This window comes from Pan paniscus, chromosome 16 (genome assembly GCF_029289425.2).
Source record: "Pan paniscus chromosome 16, NHGRI_mPanPan1-v2.0_pri, whole genome shotgun sequence".
Lineage (NCBI taxonomy): Eukaryota > Metazoa > Chordata > Mammalia > Primates > Hominidae > Pan > Pan paniscus.
In genome coordinates, this window is record NC_073265.2 from 39,513,261 (window position 1) to 39,531,949 (window position 18,689).

At 37.3% G+C, this 18,689-nt stretch overlaps 1 protein-coding gene across 12 annotated transcripts in view; it reads right to left on the bottom strand.

Annotated features, from left to right (window-relative positions):
• Positions 1–2,109: 2,109 nt before the first annotated feature.
• The window catches only part of GABPB1 (GA binding protein transcription factor subunit beta 1), a 96,385-nt gene continuing 79,805 nt past the window's right edge, over positions 2,110–18,689 (bottom strand). For 7 of the 12 annotated variants that reach the window (XM_034938744.3, XM_008974928.6, XM_003821466.7 and 4 more), the window contains 3 exons: positions 14,309–14,494; positions 10,897–11,012; positions 2,110–3,634 (listed from right to left, as the gene is read on the bottom strand). In XM_034938744.3, the coding sequence (XP_034794635.1) occupies positions 3,482–3,634; positions 10,897–11,012; positions 14,309–14,494 (455 nt within the window). In that variant the 3' untranslated portion in view covers positions 2,110–3,481. Of the gene's footprint in view, positions 3,635–10,712; positions 11,013–14,308; positions 14,495–18,689 lie in introns of those variants that run through there. The other 5 variants (XM_024925669.4, XM_008974930.6, XM_024925671.4 and 2 more) reach the window with 2 other exon arrangements.

The window sequence follows — 18,689 nt, forward strand, 5'->3', positions numbered from 1 at the left end:
AGGTCTTTCAGGTATTAAAGCACAAATAAACTTTATAAACTTTATCAGGAAAAACTTTGTTACAGAGTAGTATGGAAAAAATCAGTAACATCAGAATAAGGTACTCATAAACATTTCTATCAACTCATCAATTCCTGTTATGAGCAAGGGTTTCTTCTAATTTTCAATAACATCATAAATGATCACGTTGAAGACATATATACTGGTGTAGATATTCATCAGTCACGTTTTGGACAAAGATATTTGTAAGCAGATCTTTTTATTACAAACAAGTACAGATGCTCTCTGGCTTGCAATGGGGTTACGTCCTGATAAACCCATCCTAAGTCAAAAATATCATAAATGTAAAATGCAATTAATACCCTGATAAACCCATTGTAAAGTCAAACAATCATAAATCAAAGCATCATAAATTGGGGACCATCTGTATAGTTTTCATTACATGAGATTTCCCATTTATCCTCTTTTCTCTCTAATTGTCTTCCCAACCCTCCACCACCATAAAGAAATAGAGCAATCCAGTGACAGAGAAAAAGAACTCTTCTGCCATTCATATCACAAAAGATTGATGTTAAGAAAATAATTCCTAAAAGCCAACGAAAACAAATGACATCACAAGTCCGTTTGTGAAGTAATTAAGATATAAATAAAATAAATAACAATAAATGAAAATTAGTTGAGAAGCACAGTCCCTGCAGATACTACTTCTCAGATGAGGCTTTCTGAAAGCATCACAGATTCAGTCTAGAATTTATAATTCTAGAGGTTCAGGGACTATACAGAGGGAAGTGTTAAATCTGAATCAAGTAATTGGGCAGTCAAGATGCCTAACGAACTCAGTGTCTGGATAGTACGTAACAAGAACGATTCTAGGTGCACAGGAAAGAAAATAATTCATTACACCATAACACTAAATGGCTTGTCTTGCAGAACCCTGGTTGAGAAAGGTTGCTCCAGGTGTTTGTTCACACATATGTGGAAACAATTAACCAGTGATGTGGCAACCAGATGACTGCTAACTACAAATCCATCACTATGTAGTGGAAACAATTATGTGGATTTCTGAAAACTTTTATTTCATATACTTTTATTTTTGTCAGTTCTTTAAATCCTCTGTTCAGAGCACTATTGAGAATGACTAGAATGCAAAGCTTTTACAGCCCACCTGAAAACAGCATGAAATAAGTGAAGGGAAGAAGACACCCATTTTAAGTTTTAATTACAAATTCTTGTCTAAGTAGTGATTTTACAGAACAGTAAATCAGATGTAAATGATTGAGAAATTATGTTATTTAACAATGACTCTGAAAAAGGTGAGCTTCCTCCACAGATACCTGAGTACCTGATGCTATCATAGACTTACTCCTTTTAAGCACCAATTATTTTCTCCCATCTATGCCAGCTGTTGTTATTAGGAATCAAAATTATTTCTTGCACCAGGTAAAGTCTCCAGCAGGAGAGGAGACTGGAAGTCAAAGACGACATTAAGTTAGCTTTCACAAACTTGTTCCCAACACTGTCTTGAGTCTTTTCAGGGCCAGCCTGGTCTGAAAGCAAAACTCTACAGTGGCTGCACTCTGGGGTGAAGACACTGGCCCTTCTCTGCTCCAGCACCACACATCAGGGTACCTGGCTGTGGTACCAGCACCCTGCCTAACATGACAAATTAATGTACCGAAGTAACCAGAAACGACATTCTCTATTGACTTTTCAGGACTGCAGAAAAAGTCACTTCATGCTATTGAAAATATGGCCTGGCATTTTTAAAAACTAGTTTTGGGATCACTTAAAATATGTCAAATTTAGTGGAAAATTGAAACAGATCTTTTTCCTCTTCCTTACAGAGTTCTTCAATTTGCCCTAAACTCTTTTTAAGTGCTTCCAATAGTAACCATCAGGCTGACAGACCATAGACCCCTTTTTTACATTAACAAATATACTGGTAATTCCAGTGAAAGAGTTAACAAATTCTCAAGAGTTATCTCAGGAATTTTAAAGTCATGTTGTGGAGAGTATAAAATATTTTCATATGGTGGCTCAAATATGCAGTAGGATAACATTTTTAATGTGTTAATAAGATGTGATAAAAACATAAGTCTACAATGAACATATGTGAAAAAGATATTTAATTGCAAAATAGAAAAGTAGGCCAGAGTACAGTTTTAAGGGTAATTGCTTTTTTATACAGTATAGATAACCTAGAGGGATTTCAGGGTTAAACAGTTCATAAAGCAATAAAACACTGAAAAATAAAGCAAGAAAAAGGGGTTTGAAGTAATATTTTACCAAAAAAAAAAAGAAAAAGTGAACAGTCTGCCAGTGTTTAATGTCCATACATTGTGGAATTCAACAATATTGTGATGAGAGCAAGTCATAGCACAGACACTGAGCTTTCAAAGGGAAAAGTAGAAGTTACATTAGACATGTCTATTGCATCACTGTAATACAAAAAGTTCCTGTTCTACATACAAAAGCAATTTTTTTCCGTAAGAATAATTTCCTGGGGAGAAATAAGTCCATAAAATATTTCAGAAACCCATATGCATTGGGTTTTCCAAAAACATTATCTTAAAATCAGTGCCTTAAAGTGCTTTCATGTGGAAATCATGATGGAAGGCACAGAATACAGTTTCACGTCCCCACTCTTAAATTTTCGAAAAAGCACAGATTTTGCATAATTGGCAAATTCAAGTTATCTTGTAGGCTGCTCCTTCCAAGAACACTGTCATTCCAATAAAACCAGCTGCCAGCTTACTTCGTTTCAATGACCTACAGAGTAAAGGGGTTTTGTTTTTGTTTTTTTCTGGTCACTTTCATCATTTCTGTGGGAGAAATACCTATGTAAGTGATGCATTTTGAAATTATAAAACATGCAGAATATGTACAAACAGAAATTTTTAAAAATATTTGCTTCATATACATGTAAATCTACTTGGGTATAGCTGAAATTGAACAAATATAAAAATTTTGCTTTCTAAAAAATGTTTTCAGAGAATCTGACACAACTTAAAGCTGTACAAAGATTTCCTGGGAGAAATCTTCTCTTCATATAGAGGTTTATACCTACAGGAGTAATTCCAGCATCAGTCCACCATAATTATTACACAACATTTGGTCTAACCAACAACGATCACCCTTAAAACTGTTCTGTTTCTGAGAAATTAAGGTTTGTACTAAAATCAAAAAGAATTCACAAAAACAGCGGCTTATTCTGGTTTTGGATCTCTTCAACAATCTTTATCAACTCATTTGGAACTGTAAAAAAAAAAACTATTTACAGAATTCAGTTTTAAATACATTTCACAACTTCTAAAGTAAAGTTTTATGTTACAAGAACTCAGAGCTCATGGCTTAAGTCCAATTATCCATCTGTAGTCTCTTCTATCATTCTGTATTCCCATGGCTGTACCTTTGTTGTGTACAGTTCAAGATTGTATTCTTTCCTGACCAAAAGTAAAATCAAACTACATGTTCATTTCAATTAAACAGCTTCTTTATTAGTCTGAAGACGAGTCATAGCTTCCAACTTCTGTCTGTAGGCCTCTGCTTCCTGTTCTTTCTTTAGGAGCTGCTGTCGATATTTTTGTGCTTCTCGATTTGCTTCATCCAGCTGTTTCTGAAGAGCTTCTCTCTCCTAATTAAAAGAAGAGGTTTTTTTTAATTTTTACAAAAATACATTATTAATACATATAAGCATGCATCCTTCAAATTAAAAAAAAAACCGTAGTAGCTAAAAGCAGCCACCTATTGAAATTTCCTAGACATCTTGCCTTTTCAATCAATTCACTAACATTTAAGTCCCTAATTTTGTGCTCCACATTATGAGATATGGATTAATTTCTGACTGCAAGGAAATTATTTTCCTATTTAGAAATAAGACTAACAGAAAGACTCCAAACTGGGCACCTGTACTTTTATATGTACTACAAAAACTAGTGAAGAGTTTTTAAGAGGGAAATATACAACCACACCTCTTTATATTTCCATTTGTGGTGCTCTTACCTAAAGGTAATAATTATAAAACAATTTTACTGAGCACCCACTATATGAGTAAACAGGGTGATTTCCAACAATAAGCATCTAAGACAGATATTATGCACAAGTTAAAGATGAGAAAAATGATGCTCAGGGATGATGTAGCTCTCCCAAGGTCACATAGTAAGAAGTTGGATTAATAGGGTTCTAACATTACTGCTTTTAAAACTATTTTCATTTACAATAGCAAGCAAGATAATTTACCTTTAAAATGCAGAGTGCTGATCAAGATCAGCATTTCCTAAATTATACTATTTCATAAACCAATAAAATACTAAATTATCAATGATTAAATTATATGGGTATAAAATATATGCATTAAATTCCTCAACAAATTGAGAGCTGAAACACAAATCCAATCCAATGAAAACGGTATTGTTTCTCCTCTTCCTCCTCACTCTGCCCCTATTCAGTTATTGCAGGAAAAACAAGGAGAAACATTTCAACGAACCCATTCCCACACCTCTAAGTGAGCACAAGGACAAAAGCTCAACCTCCACAGACCAAAGCTCAAGGGTAGTTTCCAGGTCTTAGGAATGAGGCAACCTCATCACAGATGCCCAGGACCTCTGAGTGGGGTGAAGGCCAGGGGTCGGACTATCACAAGAATGACAGGTCCACAGTGGACAAGACACTTGGCCAGAGAGAACTAAAGGTAAGTGGTTGGCCGACCACTGGGGAGGCACAGTATGAGGTTCTCTTTCTATATATCCTATTCTGTACATCCTCTGCCTCCTTGACTTTTGCCCATTGCGAACACCAAAGGATTCCTCACCTTCTCTATTCATATGGTTGGTCCACAAGCAGGAGCATGTATAATCCTCCTGCCTTTCTGTGATTCCACTTCCCTCCCCACAATGGGAATGAAGCTAGATCCAACATTTCTTTTTCTCATGGGCCCACCAGATGTGGGAGTGATTCATTTGGAGACAAAAGATCTCCAAATCTTCCAATTACACAAAATGTACAAGTAGAAGAAAGGAATGCCCCTTACTCCCAGTTTAAGCAATGCCCAGGCCCTATCCTGCTGCCTCCCAACACTTCTTCTCCCCTCCTCTTATCCTAAATCCAGCCAAGATAGGAACAAGTCAGAAAAGACAACCTAGGATGAGTCCAAGGTAAGCAATCAATGCCGGTACCCTGGCTACAAACTGTGCAGGACTTTAAGGACACCAATGGAAGGGGTGAGGGGTGGAAGGTTGGATGTTACTTCCCAGGAGCTAGACCACAGCTCTGGCAGGAGTGTCCACAGCCATGCACGTGTTTTAAAACTTTACATGTGGCTGGGCACAGTGACTCACACCTTAATGCCAGCACTTTGAGAGGCCAAGGCAGGCGGATCACTTAAGCCCAGGAATTCGAGACAAGCCTGGGCAACATGGCAAAACCCCCACAAAAAATACAAAACTTAGACGGGCATGGTGGTATGCGCCTGTAGTCCCAGCCACTTGGGAAGCTGAGGCAGGAGGATCACTTGAGCCCAGGAGGTTGAGGCTGCAGTGAGCAACTCCACTGCACTCCAGCCTGGGTGACAGAGCAAGACCTTGTCTCAAAAGAAAAAAGAGAAAACAAAAAAAACTTACATGTATGTGAAAAATAAGACCAATCCTTTGGTAGCCAAAGTTTTGAATATGGGTAAAAATTTACCTTGATTTAGCAGGAAATATTGGAAGAGGTTAACTCTAAAGCATCTTCTAGTATTACCTATTTATTAACATTTAGAGTCAGGAAAGGATTCACAATTATTGCAGAAGATGAAAGCAAACCGAGTGAGGTAGTCTAACAGTGAAAAGAACCTAATCCTATTTTCCATATTGCATATTTTAACTTCAAGAAGTACAATTTATCTTGATAAAAATGAAAAGATAGTTTCCTTCTGCCTACCAGGTCAAATAAAAAACTCATTTTCACAGCATTTTTTGGCTAATTCTATAAAACCTAGAAGACAAAGATCATTAGCACTGCATGCTGAATACATTTAATCTTTAAGATTGAAAGTATAATTAACACTATAATTTTTTTTTTCTTTTTGAGACGGAGTCTTGCTCTGTTGCCCAGGCTGGAGTGTGGTGGCATTATCTCAGCTCACTGCAACCTCCACCTCCCGGATTCAAGCAATTCTCCTGCATCAGCCTCCCGAGTAGCTGGGACTACAGGCGCATGCCACCATGCTCAGCTAAATTTTTGCATTTTTAGTAGAGACCGGGTTTCATCATGTTAGCCAGGATGGTCTCGATCTCCTGACCTCGTGATCTGCCCGCCTTGGCCTCCCAAAGTGCTGGGATTACAGGCATGAGCCACTGCGCCCGGCCTAAATGTTTTTTAAAAGAGAGAAACTGGGCAGGATATGTGAGCTATTTGCTTGTGTGTAAACATCAATTTTCTAACTGCCCTGGGCCAAATATGACAAGTATGATTTTGTTTTTATAAATAAAGTTTTATTGAAATACAGCCATACCCACCCATTTTCAAATTGTCTATGGCTGCTTTCACTACAATGGCAGAATTGAGTAGTTGACAAAGAGGCTGTAGGGCCCACAAAGCCGAAAATATTTGGTACCTGGCCATTTATGAAAAAAAACTTTGCCTTCTCCAGCCTTAGAAAAAAGAGATATAGACTGGGTGCTGGGCATGCAGTGGCTCATGGCTGTAATCCTAGTATTTTGGAAGGCCAAGGCGGGTGGATTGCTTGAGCCTAGGAGTGAGAGACTAGCCTGGGCAACAGGGCAAAAACTCATCTCGAAATCCTGACCTCAAGTGATCCTCCCACTTCAGTCTCCCAAAGTGCTGGGATTACAGGCATGAACTACCATGCCCAGCCACAAAACCTTATCTCTACAAAAAAATACAAAAATTGGCTGGGCATGGTGGTGTAGCCTGTAGTCCCAGCTACTCAAGAGGCTGTGAGGTGGGAGGATTGCTTGAGCCCAGGGAGGTCAAGGCTGCAGTGAACTGTGATTGCACCACTGCACTTCAGCCTAGGCAACACAGTGAGACCCTGTCTCAAAAAATAAATAAATAAATAAATACAAACAGACATACATATATAAAAACACTAATTTAAAAAAAGAGAGAGAAGAGATATGACCTGGATATGGTGACTTATGCCAGTAATCTCAACTCTTCAGGAGGCTGAGGTGGGAGGATCACTTGAAGCCAGGAGTCCAAGACCAGCCTGGGCAACATAGCAAGACACCCTCTCTATGAAAATAAAAATAAAAATAAACTTAGCTGGGTATAGCGGTCCCAGCTGCTTGGGAGGCTGAGGTGGGAAGCTTGCTTGAGCCCAGGAGTTTGAGGTTGCAGTGAGCCATGATTGCACCACTGCACTTCTGCCTGGGTGACAAAGTGAGACCCTGCCTTAAAAAAGAAAAAAAAAAAAAAAAAAACAGAGATGGATGTGACTATAAACATTTTTAAATTGTGGCAGATCAGGAAAGATAGCCATAAAAAAAAAAACCAGATTGAAAAACTTTGCATCAAATAAAACATTTTATAAAGTTTACAGAAATCAGTTTTTAAGAGAGCACTAAGGATCTCAAATCTACCACCAGTTAAGGACACAAATATTTCATAAAAATAAAATTTACAGCCATGCGCAGTGGCTCATGCCTATAATCCCAGCACTCTGGGGGGCTGAAGCGGATGGATCACCTGAGGTCAGGAGTTCGAGATCAGCCTCGCCAACCTGGTAAAACCCCGTCTCTACCAAAAATACAAAAATTACCCAGGCATGGTGATGCATGCCTGTAATCCCAGCTACTTAGGAGACTGAGGCAGGAGAATCACTTGAACCTAGGAGGCGGAGGTTGCAGTGAGCTGAGATCGCAGCACTGCATTCCAGCCTGAGCAACAGGGACTCTATCTAAAAAATAATAATAAAATTTACTAATAAACATTTATCTCTAACCTCCATGGCAAAGAAAACATAAAGGTATTTCCTGAAGTCACACAATAAAGTAAGTAATAGAAATCTGTTACTCCTAATACACTAAATACATTTCTTACACATGTACAAAGATTAATTTCAATTCAGAATAGTCTAACATTTATTTTTGGAAATCTGTAAATAACACTCTTCCTCCAAAAATATCTTCGATGCGGTAATAAATGGAAGATAAAATTATATACATTATCGCAATTTGGTATTTTATTCAAACCTTTCCCTCCAAAAAAAAAAAACCTATTTTATTTCCTATATTGCCATATTCAGATGTAAAGCCCCACAAAATTTACAATACACTTTCTACAATTTAAAGTAATTTTTCCAGAGACTCTTGGCAAACCTCTCCATTGTTAGTTGGGAAACTGTAAACATAAATTTTTAGCACCTTATTGTTTTTTTTTTTTCTTTTGTCTCACTCTGTCACCCAGGCTGGAGTGCAATGGCATAATCTCAGCTCACTGCAACCTCCCTCTCCCGGGTTCAAGCAACTCTCCTGCCTCAACCTCCTGAGTAGCTGTGACTACAGGTGCATACCACCACGCCCAGCTAATTTTTGTATTTTTTAGTAGAGATGGGGTTTTGCCATGTTGGCCAGGCTGGTGATCCACCCACCTTGGCCTCCCAAAGTGCTGGGATTACAGGTGTAGGCCACCACACCCAGCCAATTCTTAGCACTTTCTTTATGGACAGTCACTCTGGTCATTGCAGTCACAGATACATGGAGAAAACTCAAACATTAGATTTTGTATAGAGTTAATTTTTAAATTTCTTTAAGTTTCTCAATCTCAGCATCACTGATATTTTTGGGCCGCACAATTCTTTATTGTGGGAGGCTGTCTTCTGCATTGTAGGATGTCTACCCAGCCTCTACCCATTACATGTCAGTGGAATGCCACTAGTCATGACAACCAAATATATCTCCTGACGCTGCTTTAGAGAAACTTTGAAAGTTAATGGCCAAGCTGTCCCTTAGGAGTATAAAAGTCTCCCCCCAAGATAACCCCATTGGCCACCTAAGAAAATAAATGCAAAATAACGACTTCATGTATTATAAGGAAATTATTACCTGGTTTGGTGAAAACATTGGAGGTCATCTCTTCATTCTATATCTCCAGCCTACCACTACCTGTATACTCACTGTATGCTTCCAGATTTCTCTGAAATAGCCCTAAGAGGTCATGCAACCTTGGCTTGAACATTTCTAGTGATGGAGAATAAGATTTCCATTACCAGAAAGCTCTAATTACTAAAATCAAAACAAAGCAAGCAAACAAAAATCACTGTTCTTCATACCAAGCTAAAACTCAATTTCCCTAAAGCTCCATCTCCTTGGCCCTAGTTACTTTATATACCTCTCAATTCATACTTCCCTGTTATTTGCAATTATTTTCCCTGGTCTCTCAAAAGACTGTAAGAAAGAAATCAGGCTGAACTTTGAGGGAAACAGCAATGCTCACTGGTCATTAGGTAAATAAAGGTATAGGCTGCACATTCATTGTTTAAAAATATAATCTGTTGAATTAAATAAGCTTACATTTAATAAAAATTCAAGTAATTTTAAAATAATACTTTATTAGATAGTTAAAGCGAAGTACATGACAATTTTTTTACCTTATGTGTCTGAAAAAGATCATCTGACATATCAGAAAAACAACAAAAATTATTAAATAATAAGTATACTGATACTATTCAATGGAAAAATTGTTAGTTTGTGAATAAGAACTTCAACATCCTACACATCACTTTAAATCTTGAAGAAATAAAACAACCCAACATCAATATTTAAAGTCATAATTTTACCAAATATTCCGGTTAAACCAATAACCAGATTCTTTTAAACTCAATAATATATTTGTGGTGTGGCGAAAGATGTACCAGTCTTATATTTACATGAATTTAGGAAGGGTATTTTCTCATTGTCTTTAGTTTGACTTATGTTGCCTTTTAGTGACTTATTTTAAAAATCTCCTTTCTATAACAAGAACCTTTACAAAAAATTACTATTCACCAAGTTTACTACAAACACATATCAGATATAAATATTGTATGACTATGCTGACTTTTTCAATCCTCATAAAAACCCAAAAATGGAGACATTATTATTATTCTAAATTCCAGTTTGGGACACAACAAAACTGAAACTCAGAAAGATAAGATTCCTTGCCTCAATGCTAACAGAGCAAGAGGTGGGATTCCAACTCAGTTCATTTGATTTCAAGTTCAGTGGCTGCAGTTGTTCTTTCAAAGTTATTCAAGTGTAACTTTGTTTTCATTTGATATAACTTATTATCAAGTTCATGGAACAAAATTTATTTACAGTCAGTCAAGAAAAAAATCTGTGAAGCAACTATGGTTTTGTTACACCTACAAACTGGTTTACACTTACAAATTACTTTGGGAGAGGGGAAAAAATGATGAATCCTATGAACAGCTAGTCTAAATTCATTTACTTGCCTTGAAATAAGCAATTATCTACTGCTTTTAAAAAATAACCCATTTGACAAACATCAACCTTCTTTAAGAGGACCCCTAGCCCAATTAGGCATTTGAGTTTCAGTTTTGAACAACAAAAAAAAATTTTAGCCAATATATACTGGTATTTTCCTTTAGTGATGTGTAAGAATGGTGTGTGTAAGTTTAAAATATAAAGGATGAAGTGGAAGAACCAAAGACATTCCAGTGTTATCAAGATGACAGACTGTTATAAACAAATTCTTCACTCACTCATTCATTCATTCAATATTTATTTATTGAGGGCTTGCTATATGTATAAGGCAAAAATAAACAAAATGAAAATACTACGCACTTTCATTCTGTATCAAAACAATACTGTCAGTAATAAATATAAAAGACAAAAAAAATTGAATTTATTTTGGATGACTGCGGCAAAGCACACCGGGTAAAAGACTCCTTACTTCTATTTCTGCAGATTCCACCCGGTTTTCAATTATTTCGATACATTGTCTCTTAGCTGGTGGTTCTTCACTTATAACAGTTTCTTCAGCAATGTCTGTTGCTGGTACTGTTAATACTAAAATGAAAAAAAAATTATGCATTACTTCATTTTCAGAGAGATTTATTAGAAATAAAACTAGTCTTGACATTGTTGATGCTACTCATCTAAAATAACTACATTCCAAAACAATAATTCCAAATCATTGATTTGCTTTTTATGAGACTATCCCTATTTGTCTTTTTTATTACCTTCTTGCTTTTTTACTGAAATCTACTTATTAAAGTACCTACAAATATTTTTTAATTATATAGATAATATATTCATTCATGACTCAAAACATCAAAATATTTAACGAGCATATTTTGAGAGGCCTCATGCCCACCCCTGCTAACAGATGATCATTTTATTAATTTATTATGTATTATCCTTATATTAATTTGTTTAAAAATTAGTATACATTCTCATTTTCCTTTCTTACATAAAAGGTAGCATATATACAATAGATATATTGTTCTGCATCTGCTTTTTTCACTCCAAATACTTATAATATCTTACATCACTACATAGAGAGCTTCTGTTTATTTAGCTGCATAATATCCACTAAGTGCATATTCCATTATGAGCACTGATAGTTCATAAACATTGCTTGTTTTTGTATTGTACTGTTGGGCTTTTTCTCAATGTTTAGTAGCTCTTTATATAAATGCAATTATATAGAGAGGCTGTCCTTGCTTTGCACAGCACTACAGGAACATAAAAATGACTGTGCAAGCTGAAACCATGCGAAGCCATTTTAATAATCACGATGGGGAAAATTATAATTGTTCCATGGCCTTTAAAATTTTTTGCCAAAACATGAAAAACTCTCTTAGTGACAGTTATAAATGTAAATAAAAATTTAAAAATAGTAAAACTAATATTTATTTAGTACAATGTAATTTAAAACATTAGAAATATTGAGAATTTGGGTTTTACTTCTTTTTTATTCGTGACATAAATTACCTCAGGAAAAAATGAGAATTTAAATCTGTTTATTAGACTGTCTGTAAAGTCTATATAATTCACATGTAAACGATATGTTTTTAATTCAGGAAGGCTTTAGAAGTTTTTTTTTAATATTCAGTAGAACTTTCTCATTGCTATTCTTTTCCAGAGTTTTCCTTATTCTTCTTCCCTCTGCCCCATCAACATAAACTTTAGAATCCATTTGGCTAATTACAGAAAAAAACTTGATATTTGTTATGGGCTGAATGGCACTCCCACTCCCCAAATTCACATGTTGAAGTCCTAACCCCCAGTACCTCAAAGTGTGACTCTATTTGGAGATAGGGTCCTTAAACAGATAATTAAGGTAAAATGAGATAGGCCCTAATCCAGTACTACTGGTGTCCTTACAGGAAGAGGAGATTAGGACACAGATAACACAAATACTGAGGTAGACCATGTGAGGACAGGCCACAAGACGGCCATCTGCAAACCAAGGAGAGCAGCCTCAGAAGAAACCAAACCTGCCCAACACCTTGATCTCGCACTTTTAGCCTTCAGAGCTGTGAGAAATCATTAGTCTGTATAATGATACGGGTTTTGGAAACAATGTTATGTCTGCTTGATAAAAATATTTTTAAAGTTTTCTTCTTTTCTAAAAATTAGAATTAGTTCTTTAACGCTTTGTGAAAGCATCTGACCCTAATCCAAATTTCAGACCAGCTATCAGCAGAAGATTTCAGCAGAGTGGGACAGAATGGCCTCCAGGCTTCAGAGGTCAAGGGTTTCCTCTCCTACTGCTACAGCAACAAACTCCTTTCTTGAAATCTGGTCTCTGTTCAATGCCATGCCTCCTCTGTCACTCAAAACCAAACCTGGTTTAGGCGAAGTTCTACCTCAAGCCCTGCCCTTCACTGGCCATGAAAGGCACACGCTCTACAATCCTACTCATTTTCTTTCTTTCTTTATTTTTATGGAGACAGGGTCTCGCTCTGTCATCCACACTGGAGTGCAATGGTGCAATCATAGTTCACTGCAGCCTCAAACTCCTGGGTCCAAGCGATCTTCCTGCCTCAGCCTTCCAAGTAGCTGGGACTACAGGCTGACACTATCATACCTGGCTAATTTCGTCATTTTTATTTTTGTAGAGACGAGTATCATTGTGTTGCTAAGACTGGTCTTGAACTCCTGGCCTCAAGCAATCATCCCACCTTAGCATTCCAAAGTGCTGGGATTATGGGCATGAGCCACCATACTACTAGCCCTAGTCATTTTCTCAAAGATTATGTGTGGACACTTCTTTTAGGGGGAGACAAGGTACAGGGCAATGCTTACTTAGGCACTTTCTACAGCTTCTCTCTGCCTTAGTATTCATGCCCTATTCTATCTCAGTCCTGCATGCAGCACTTCCTACTGAGTCTGGGGCCCTATCCTTCTGAGAGAGCATGTTTATTGCTGAGCTTAACCCCTTTTCTTTCCTTGATGCACCAGTGTGGATTTCTATGAGAGTCCTCTTGCCCTGGCTGTAATGGCTTCAGATACTTTTGGCGGCACTTAAAAATGTGGAATTCTGAGGTTTTTCTCAGCCTTTTAGTTTCACTGAAAATGTAGCTGAGGCTTTTGTTTCATCTTGTTAGCCTTTGTGGTTTCCAAAAGGAGAAAAATATTAGAACTCACAATAAAGCTGCTAAAATGTGCTACCATATTCCTACTACAAGTCCTAAGTCCACCTTTTTTTTTTTCTTTTTCTGAGAAAGAGTTTCTCTCTGTTGCCCAGGCTGGAATGCAGTGGCATGATAATGGCTCACTGCAGCTTCAACCTCCTGGGCTCTAGCAATTCTCCCACTCCAGGCTCCCAAGTAGCTGGGACTATCAGCAAATGTCACCATGCCTAGCTAATTTTTAATATTTTTTTTAGACATGGGGTCTCACTATGTTGCCCAGGCTCCAACTTCTTTTTAAGTAGCTTTTTCTTATATGGTATTTTTAAAAGCTCACATGGTAATTGAATTGCATTAAATGATCTAGGAAACTACTGTCCAATGCTGATTTGAATTATTTATTTTGGATATTATTTGTGTTGACATTTAAGCTCATTTTTCAACCAGAATACTTTGGGGCCAATTTCTCTTTCCACCAGTATATACTCAGAGAAAGCAAGCTAATTTGAATTTTAATTAGCCTAAGCAAATAAAATTAGGTAATTAAGTCTATTGCAAAGGGTTATACAAATATAACTCAAGGCAAAAATACATTCTTTGGAACACATATCACAATTTCCTGAGAATTAAAAATAAACACAATCTTTTTGGACTGCAGGGAAGACTTAAAGAAAGTAAAAATTAAAAAAAAAACATACAAACTTTATATAAATGTCTACTACTAACCTTGTTGTCCATCTGGCATGGTCACAATGATGGGCTGACCAATTCCACTGGTTGGAATAGAGTGCAAATTTCCAAGCTGAATTCCATCTGTAACTATTGTGATGACTTGCTGACCCCCTGAACTAACTACTTGCTGAATGGCACCATCCACAGATTCTGCAGTAACTACTTCCTCCGTGGCCACTACTGGAAAAAAAAAAAAGAAAACTCAGCAAACATATGTAACGGTATGAATAGAAACCTATTTTTGCTTTGTCTGCTACTTTTGCTTTCTATGCTTCTTTCTTTTCTTTTTTCTTTTTTTTTTTTTAAATAGAGATAGGGTCTCACTCTGATGCCCAGGCTGGAGGGTAGTGGCACAATCATGGCTCACTGCATCCTTAACTCCTGCACTCACGTAATCCTCTTGAATCAGCCTCCCAAGTAGCTGAGACTGCAGGTATGTACCACCATACCTGACTAGTTTTATTTTTTTTAGGGATGGGGTCTTGCTATGTTTGCCAGGCTGGTCTCAAACTCCTGGCCTCAAGCAAGCCTCCTGCCTTGACCTCCCAAAGTGCTGAGAATTACAAACATGAGCCACCACACCTGGTCCCCTGCTTCTTTCTTACCCAGGAAAACTTGTACATGGTTTTAAAACTCAGTCGCCAGAGGTGTTGGAGATATCTATGTAACCAGTTGATTACAAGTCTCTCATAATTTACAATACATCAGTTCCAACTATCTTTACATGTGAGTGGTTAAACAATTTCTCTTCATTTGGTTGTATGAGGTACAAAATTTAGATCTAATATCATGACAAAGGTTATATCTGTTTCGTAAAACCTCACAATTCAGTCGGGTGCTGGTGGCTCAGGCCTGTAATCCCAGCACTTTGAGAGGCTGAGGCGGGAGGATCACTTGAGGTCAGGAGTTCGGGACTAGCCTGGCCAACATGGCAAAACCCTGTCTCTACTAAAAATACAAAAATTAGCTGGGACTGGTGGTGCATGCCTACAATCCCAGCTACTCAGGAGGCTGAGGCAGGAGAATTATTTGAACCCAGGAGGCAGAGGTTGCAATGAGAAGAGATCATGCCACTGCCTTCTAGACTGGGCAACAAAACAAGACCCTGTCTCAAAAAAAAAAAAAAAAATCCACAATTCATAAGATGAATTTGAATATGATTATACTCCATTTACATTTATGTGTGAGTTGACATACAGAATAAAGAGTATTCTCTTTTTGGATTAAGTGAACAAGGATTTGCCTTGATAATAAGTGGCATACAGATGTGGTACTATGTGATAGTAAATAGTGTATGTTAACATTTCCATAAATAAAATCCCCAAATATGCTCTTAATAATTTATGAAAGCCTTAGAGAGGATTCTGGCAGCTCAAGCAGCACCTGTGGCCTTGTCTGGGTAGAGAAATCACAAGTTAATACTGCCAAAATCCTTTCTCACAGGCCATCCTACACCCAACTACTGATCCCAAAAGACATGTAGAAGAATATACATGGTAGCTTGATTCATACTAGTAAAAAACTACAAACAACGCAGATATTCTTTGATAATAAATTAACAATGGTAGAGTCAAACACAGCAATTTGACTATATGCAACACATGGATGAACCTGACAAAAAACAAAACTGAGTGATGTAAACCAGACACAAAAGAATATGTACTGTCTACCTTCCATTTATGAACTGAGCAATGTTTACACAATGTTTACAATTATCCTATGTAAACCCTTTGTGATCATTCCTCAAACTGTACACTTATAATCTATAAACATTTCTGTACATTAAACCTCACTTCAATAAGAAAGCATCAAAAGGAATGATAGTAATGGATTACTATCCATTGAATTTTTTTTTTTTTGAGATGAAATCTCACTCTGTCACCCAGGTTGGAGAGCAGTGGCGTGATCTCAGCTCACTGCAACATCCGCCTCCCGAGTTCAAGCGATTCTTCTGCCTCAGCCTCCCAAGTAACTGGGAATACAGGTGTGTGCCACCACGCCTGGTAATTTTTTTTTTTTTTTTGTATTTTTAGTAGAGACGGGGTTCACCATATTGGCCAGGCTGGTCTTGAACTCCTGACCTTGTGATCCGCCTGCCTTGGCCTCCCAAAGTGCTAGGATTACAGGCGTGAGCCACCACGCCCAGCCTGAATTTTAAAAAATCTTTCTATCTGGCTCATGCCTATAATACCAGCACTCCAGGAGGCCGAGGCAGGATGATCACTTGAGCCCAGGAGTTCAAGACCAGCCTGGGTAACACAGTGAAAAACTGTCTACAAAAAATTTAAAAATCAGCCAGGTTTGGTGATTTACACCTGTAGTCTCAGCTACTTGGGAGGCTAGGGTGGGAAGATCCCTTGAGCCTGGGAGGTTGAGGCTGCAGTGAGCAGTGATCACACCACTGCACTCCAGCCTGGGTGACAGAGTGAGACTCTGTCCCAAAAAAAAAAAAAAAAAATTATATCTATAATAATACCTCATAAAAAGGAGAGAAAGGAGGAAATGGGAAAGATATTCCTGATAGAAAGACATCTAGTTAACATTTAAAAAATGACAAGTTAAGATAAATCATTGCGGCCAGGCGCGGTGGCTCATGCCTGTAATCCCAGCACTTTGGGAGGCCGAGGCGGGCGGGTCAGGAGATCGAGACCACAGTGAAACCCCGTCTCTACTGAAAATACAAAAAATTAGCCGGGCGCGGTGGTGGGCGCCTGTAGTCCCAGCTACTCGGGAGGCTGAGGCAGGAGAACGGCGTGAACCCGGGAGGCGGAGCTTGCAGTGAGCTGAGATCACGCCATTGCACTCCAGCCTGGGTGACAGAGTGAGACTCCATCTCAAAAAAAAAAAAAAAAAAAGATAAATCATTGTAACTCCTAATGTAATAATTCATTCAAGCAAGGATCGGTAGTGGGTGCTAAAAGCAGTGGTAAAATCTTTTGGGGAAACAGGATATTCAAATGTTCTCAAAGTATCCCACCAAAGATTACTATTAGTTGCAAAGGGGAAAATCTACCTGAAAAGACCCGGCAGTCATCATTCTACCAAGTGGTCATTATCAGGATGGGCTGATATTATGAGCCTCCTTACGTGATACACTGGGAGGTTACAAAAATTCACTGGTGTTCTTCCTGGAAATGTCTGAACTAAATCTGACTATACACGACATTTGGAGGACAACTTGAAAACGGACCATATGTCAGATAATTTTTTTTAATTAATGTTGATGTTTTTAGAAAATAAAATGGAGCTGTGGATATGTAGAAGGCCATCCTTATTCTTGAGAGATACATGCCAAAGTAAAGGTGAAGTATCATGATGTCTCCAGCCTACTTTCATATAACTTAGCAAAATAAAAGTGTGTATATGTGTGTGTGTGTGTGTACATGCACACGTGTCAGAGAACATATGGGCATGCCAAGATGTTAACAGCTGGTGAATACAGGTGAAAGTTATACAGGTTCATCCTCCAATTTTTCTGTGGGTTTGAAAACTGTCTACATATAAAAAAAAATAATTATAACTAGTTCAAAGAGGAATGACATTAAAAATTATTTCTAAATGGCATGGTTTTTAATGTATTTACACATTACAAAAGTGTAATTACAAAAAGTGTAATTTTACAAAAAGTGTAATTAAATAAAACCACTCTCTACTAAAATCAAGCTACCATCCATATACACAGTTGCTCTGAAACATGCTGAGTTTCTATCAACTCACAGTATGGCATCATGGATATCAGTGATCACAGGATTTACTAAGACAGAAAGGCCATAAATACAGGAACCGCTTTTTTTTTTAAGGCAGGAAAAATACTAGGAAACTAGTTTTCAAGATGTACTCAACAGGCCTGGCTTCAACTCTGTTACTGTGTTACTTAGTAATCAAGGATCACAATACAAACCACAGAACACTCAAAATGCAAACAACCTTTGTTTTGAGCTCTCTTGTAATTTTTGTTTACCTTAAACTATAATTAGGTTTTATCACCAAGCACTTAAGAAAATTTCAGGAAGATAATTACAAAATGAAATGTAGGACATAAAATAGTAATATATTCAACAGAGCTACTACTAGGATTTTCAAACGCATTAAGTATTGCTTTGATTTTTTCAAAAAACTATCCATATGAAAAAGAAATATTCACTTGAATTGAATGCTAACTACAGATAGTAAATATTTTAAAGCATAATCATATGTAAGAAATTTCTAAGATCACACACAAGGCACAATTCAAGAACTTTCATCTTTGCACTATTTGCAATGACTGTTATTAAAATAATAGAGTTCTTGCCTTTCATCTAAAAAGCTTTCTTTTTAAGTTGTGCTACGGTAAGATATTTAAGAAAAAATTAAAAGGAAACAAATTACGTAAGAC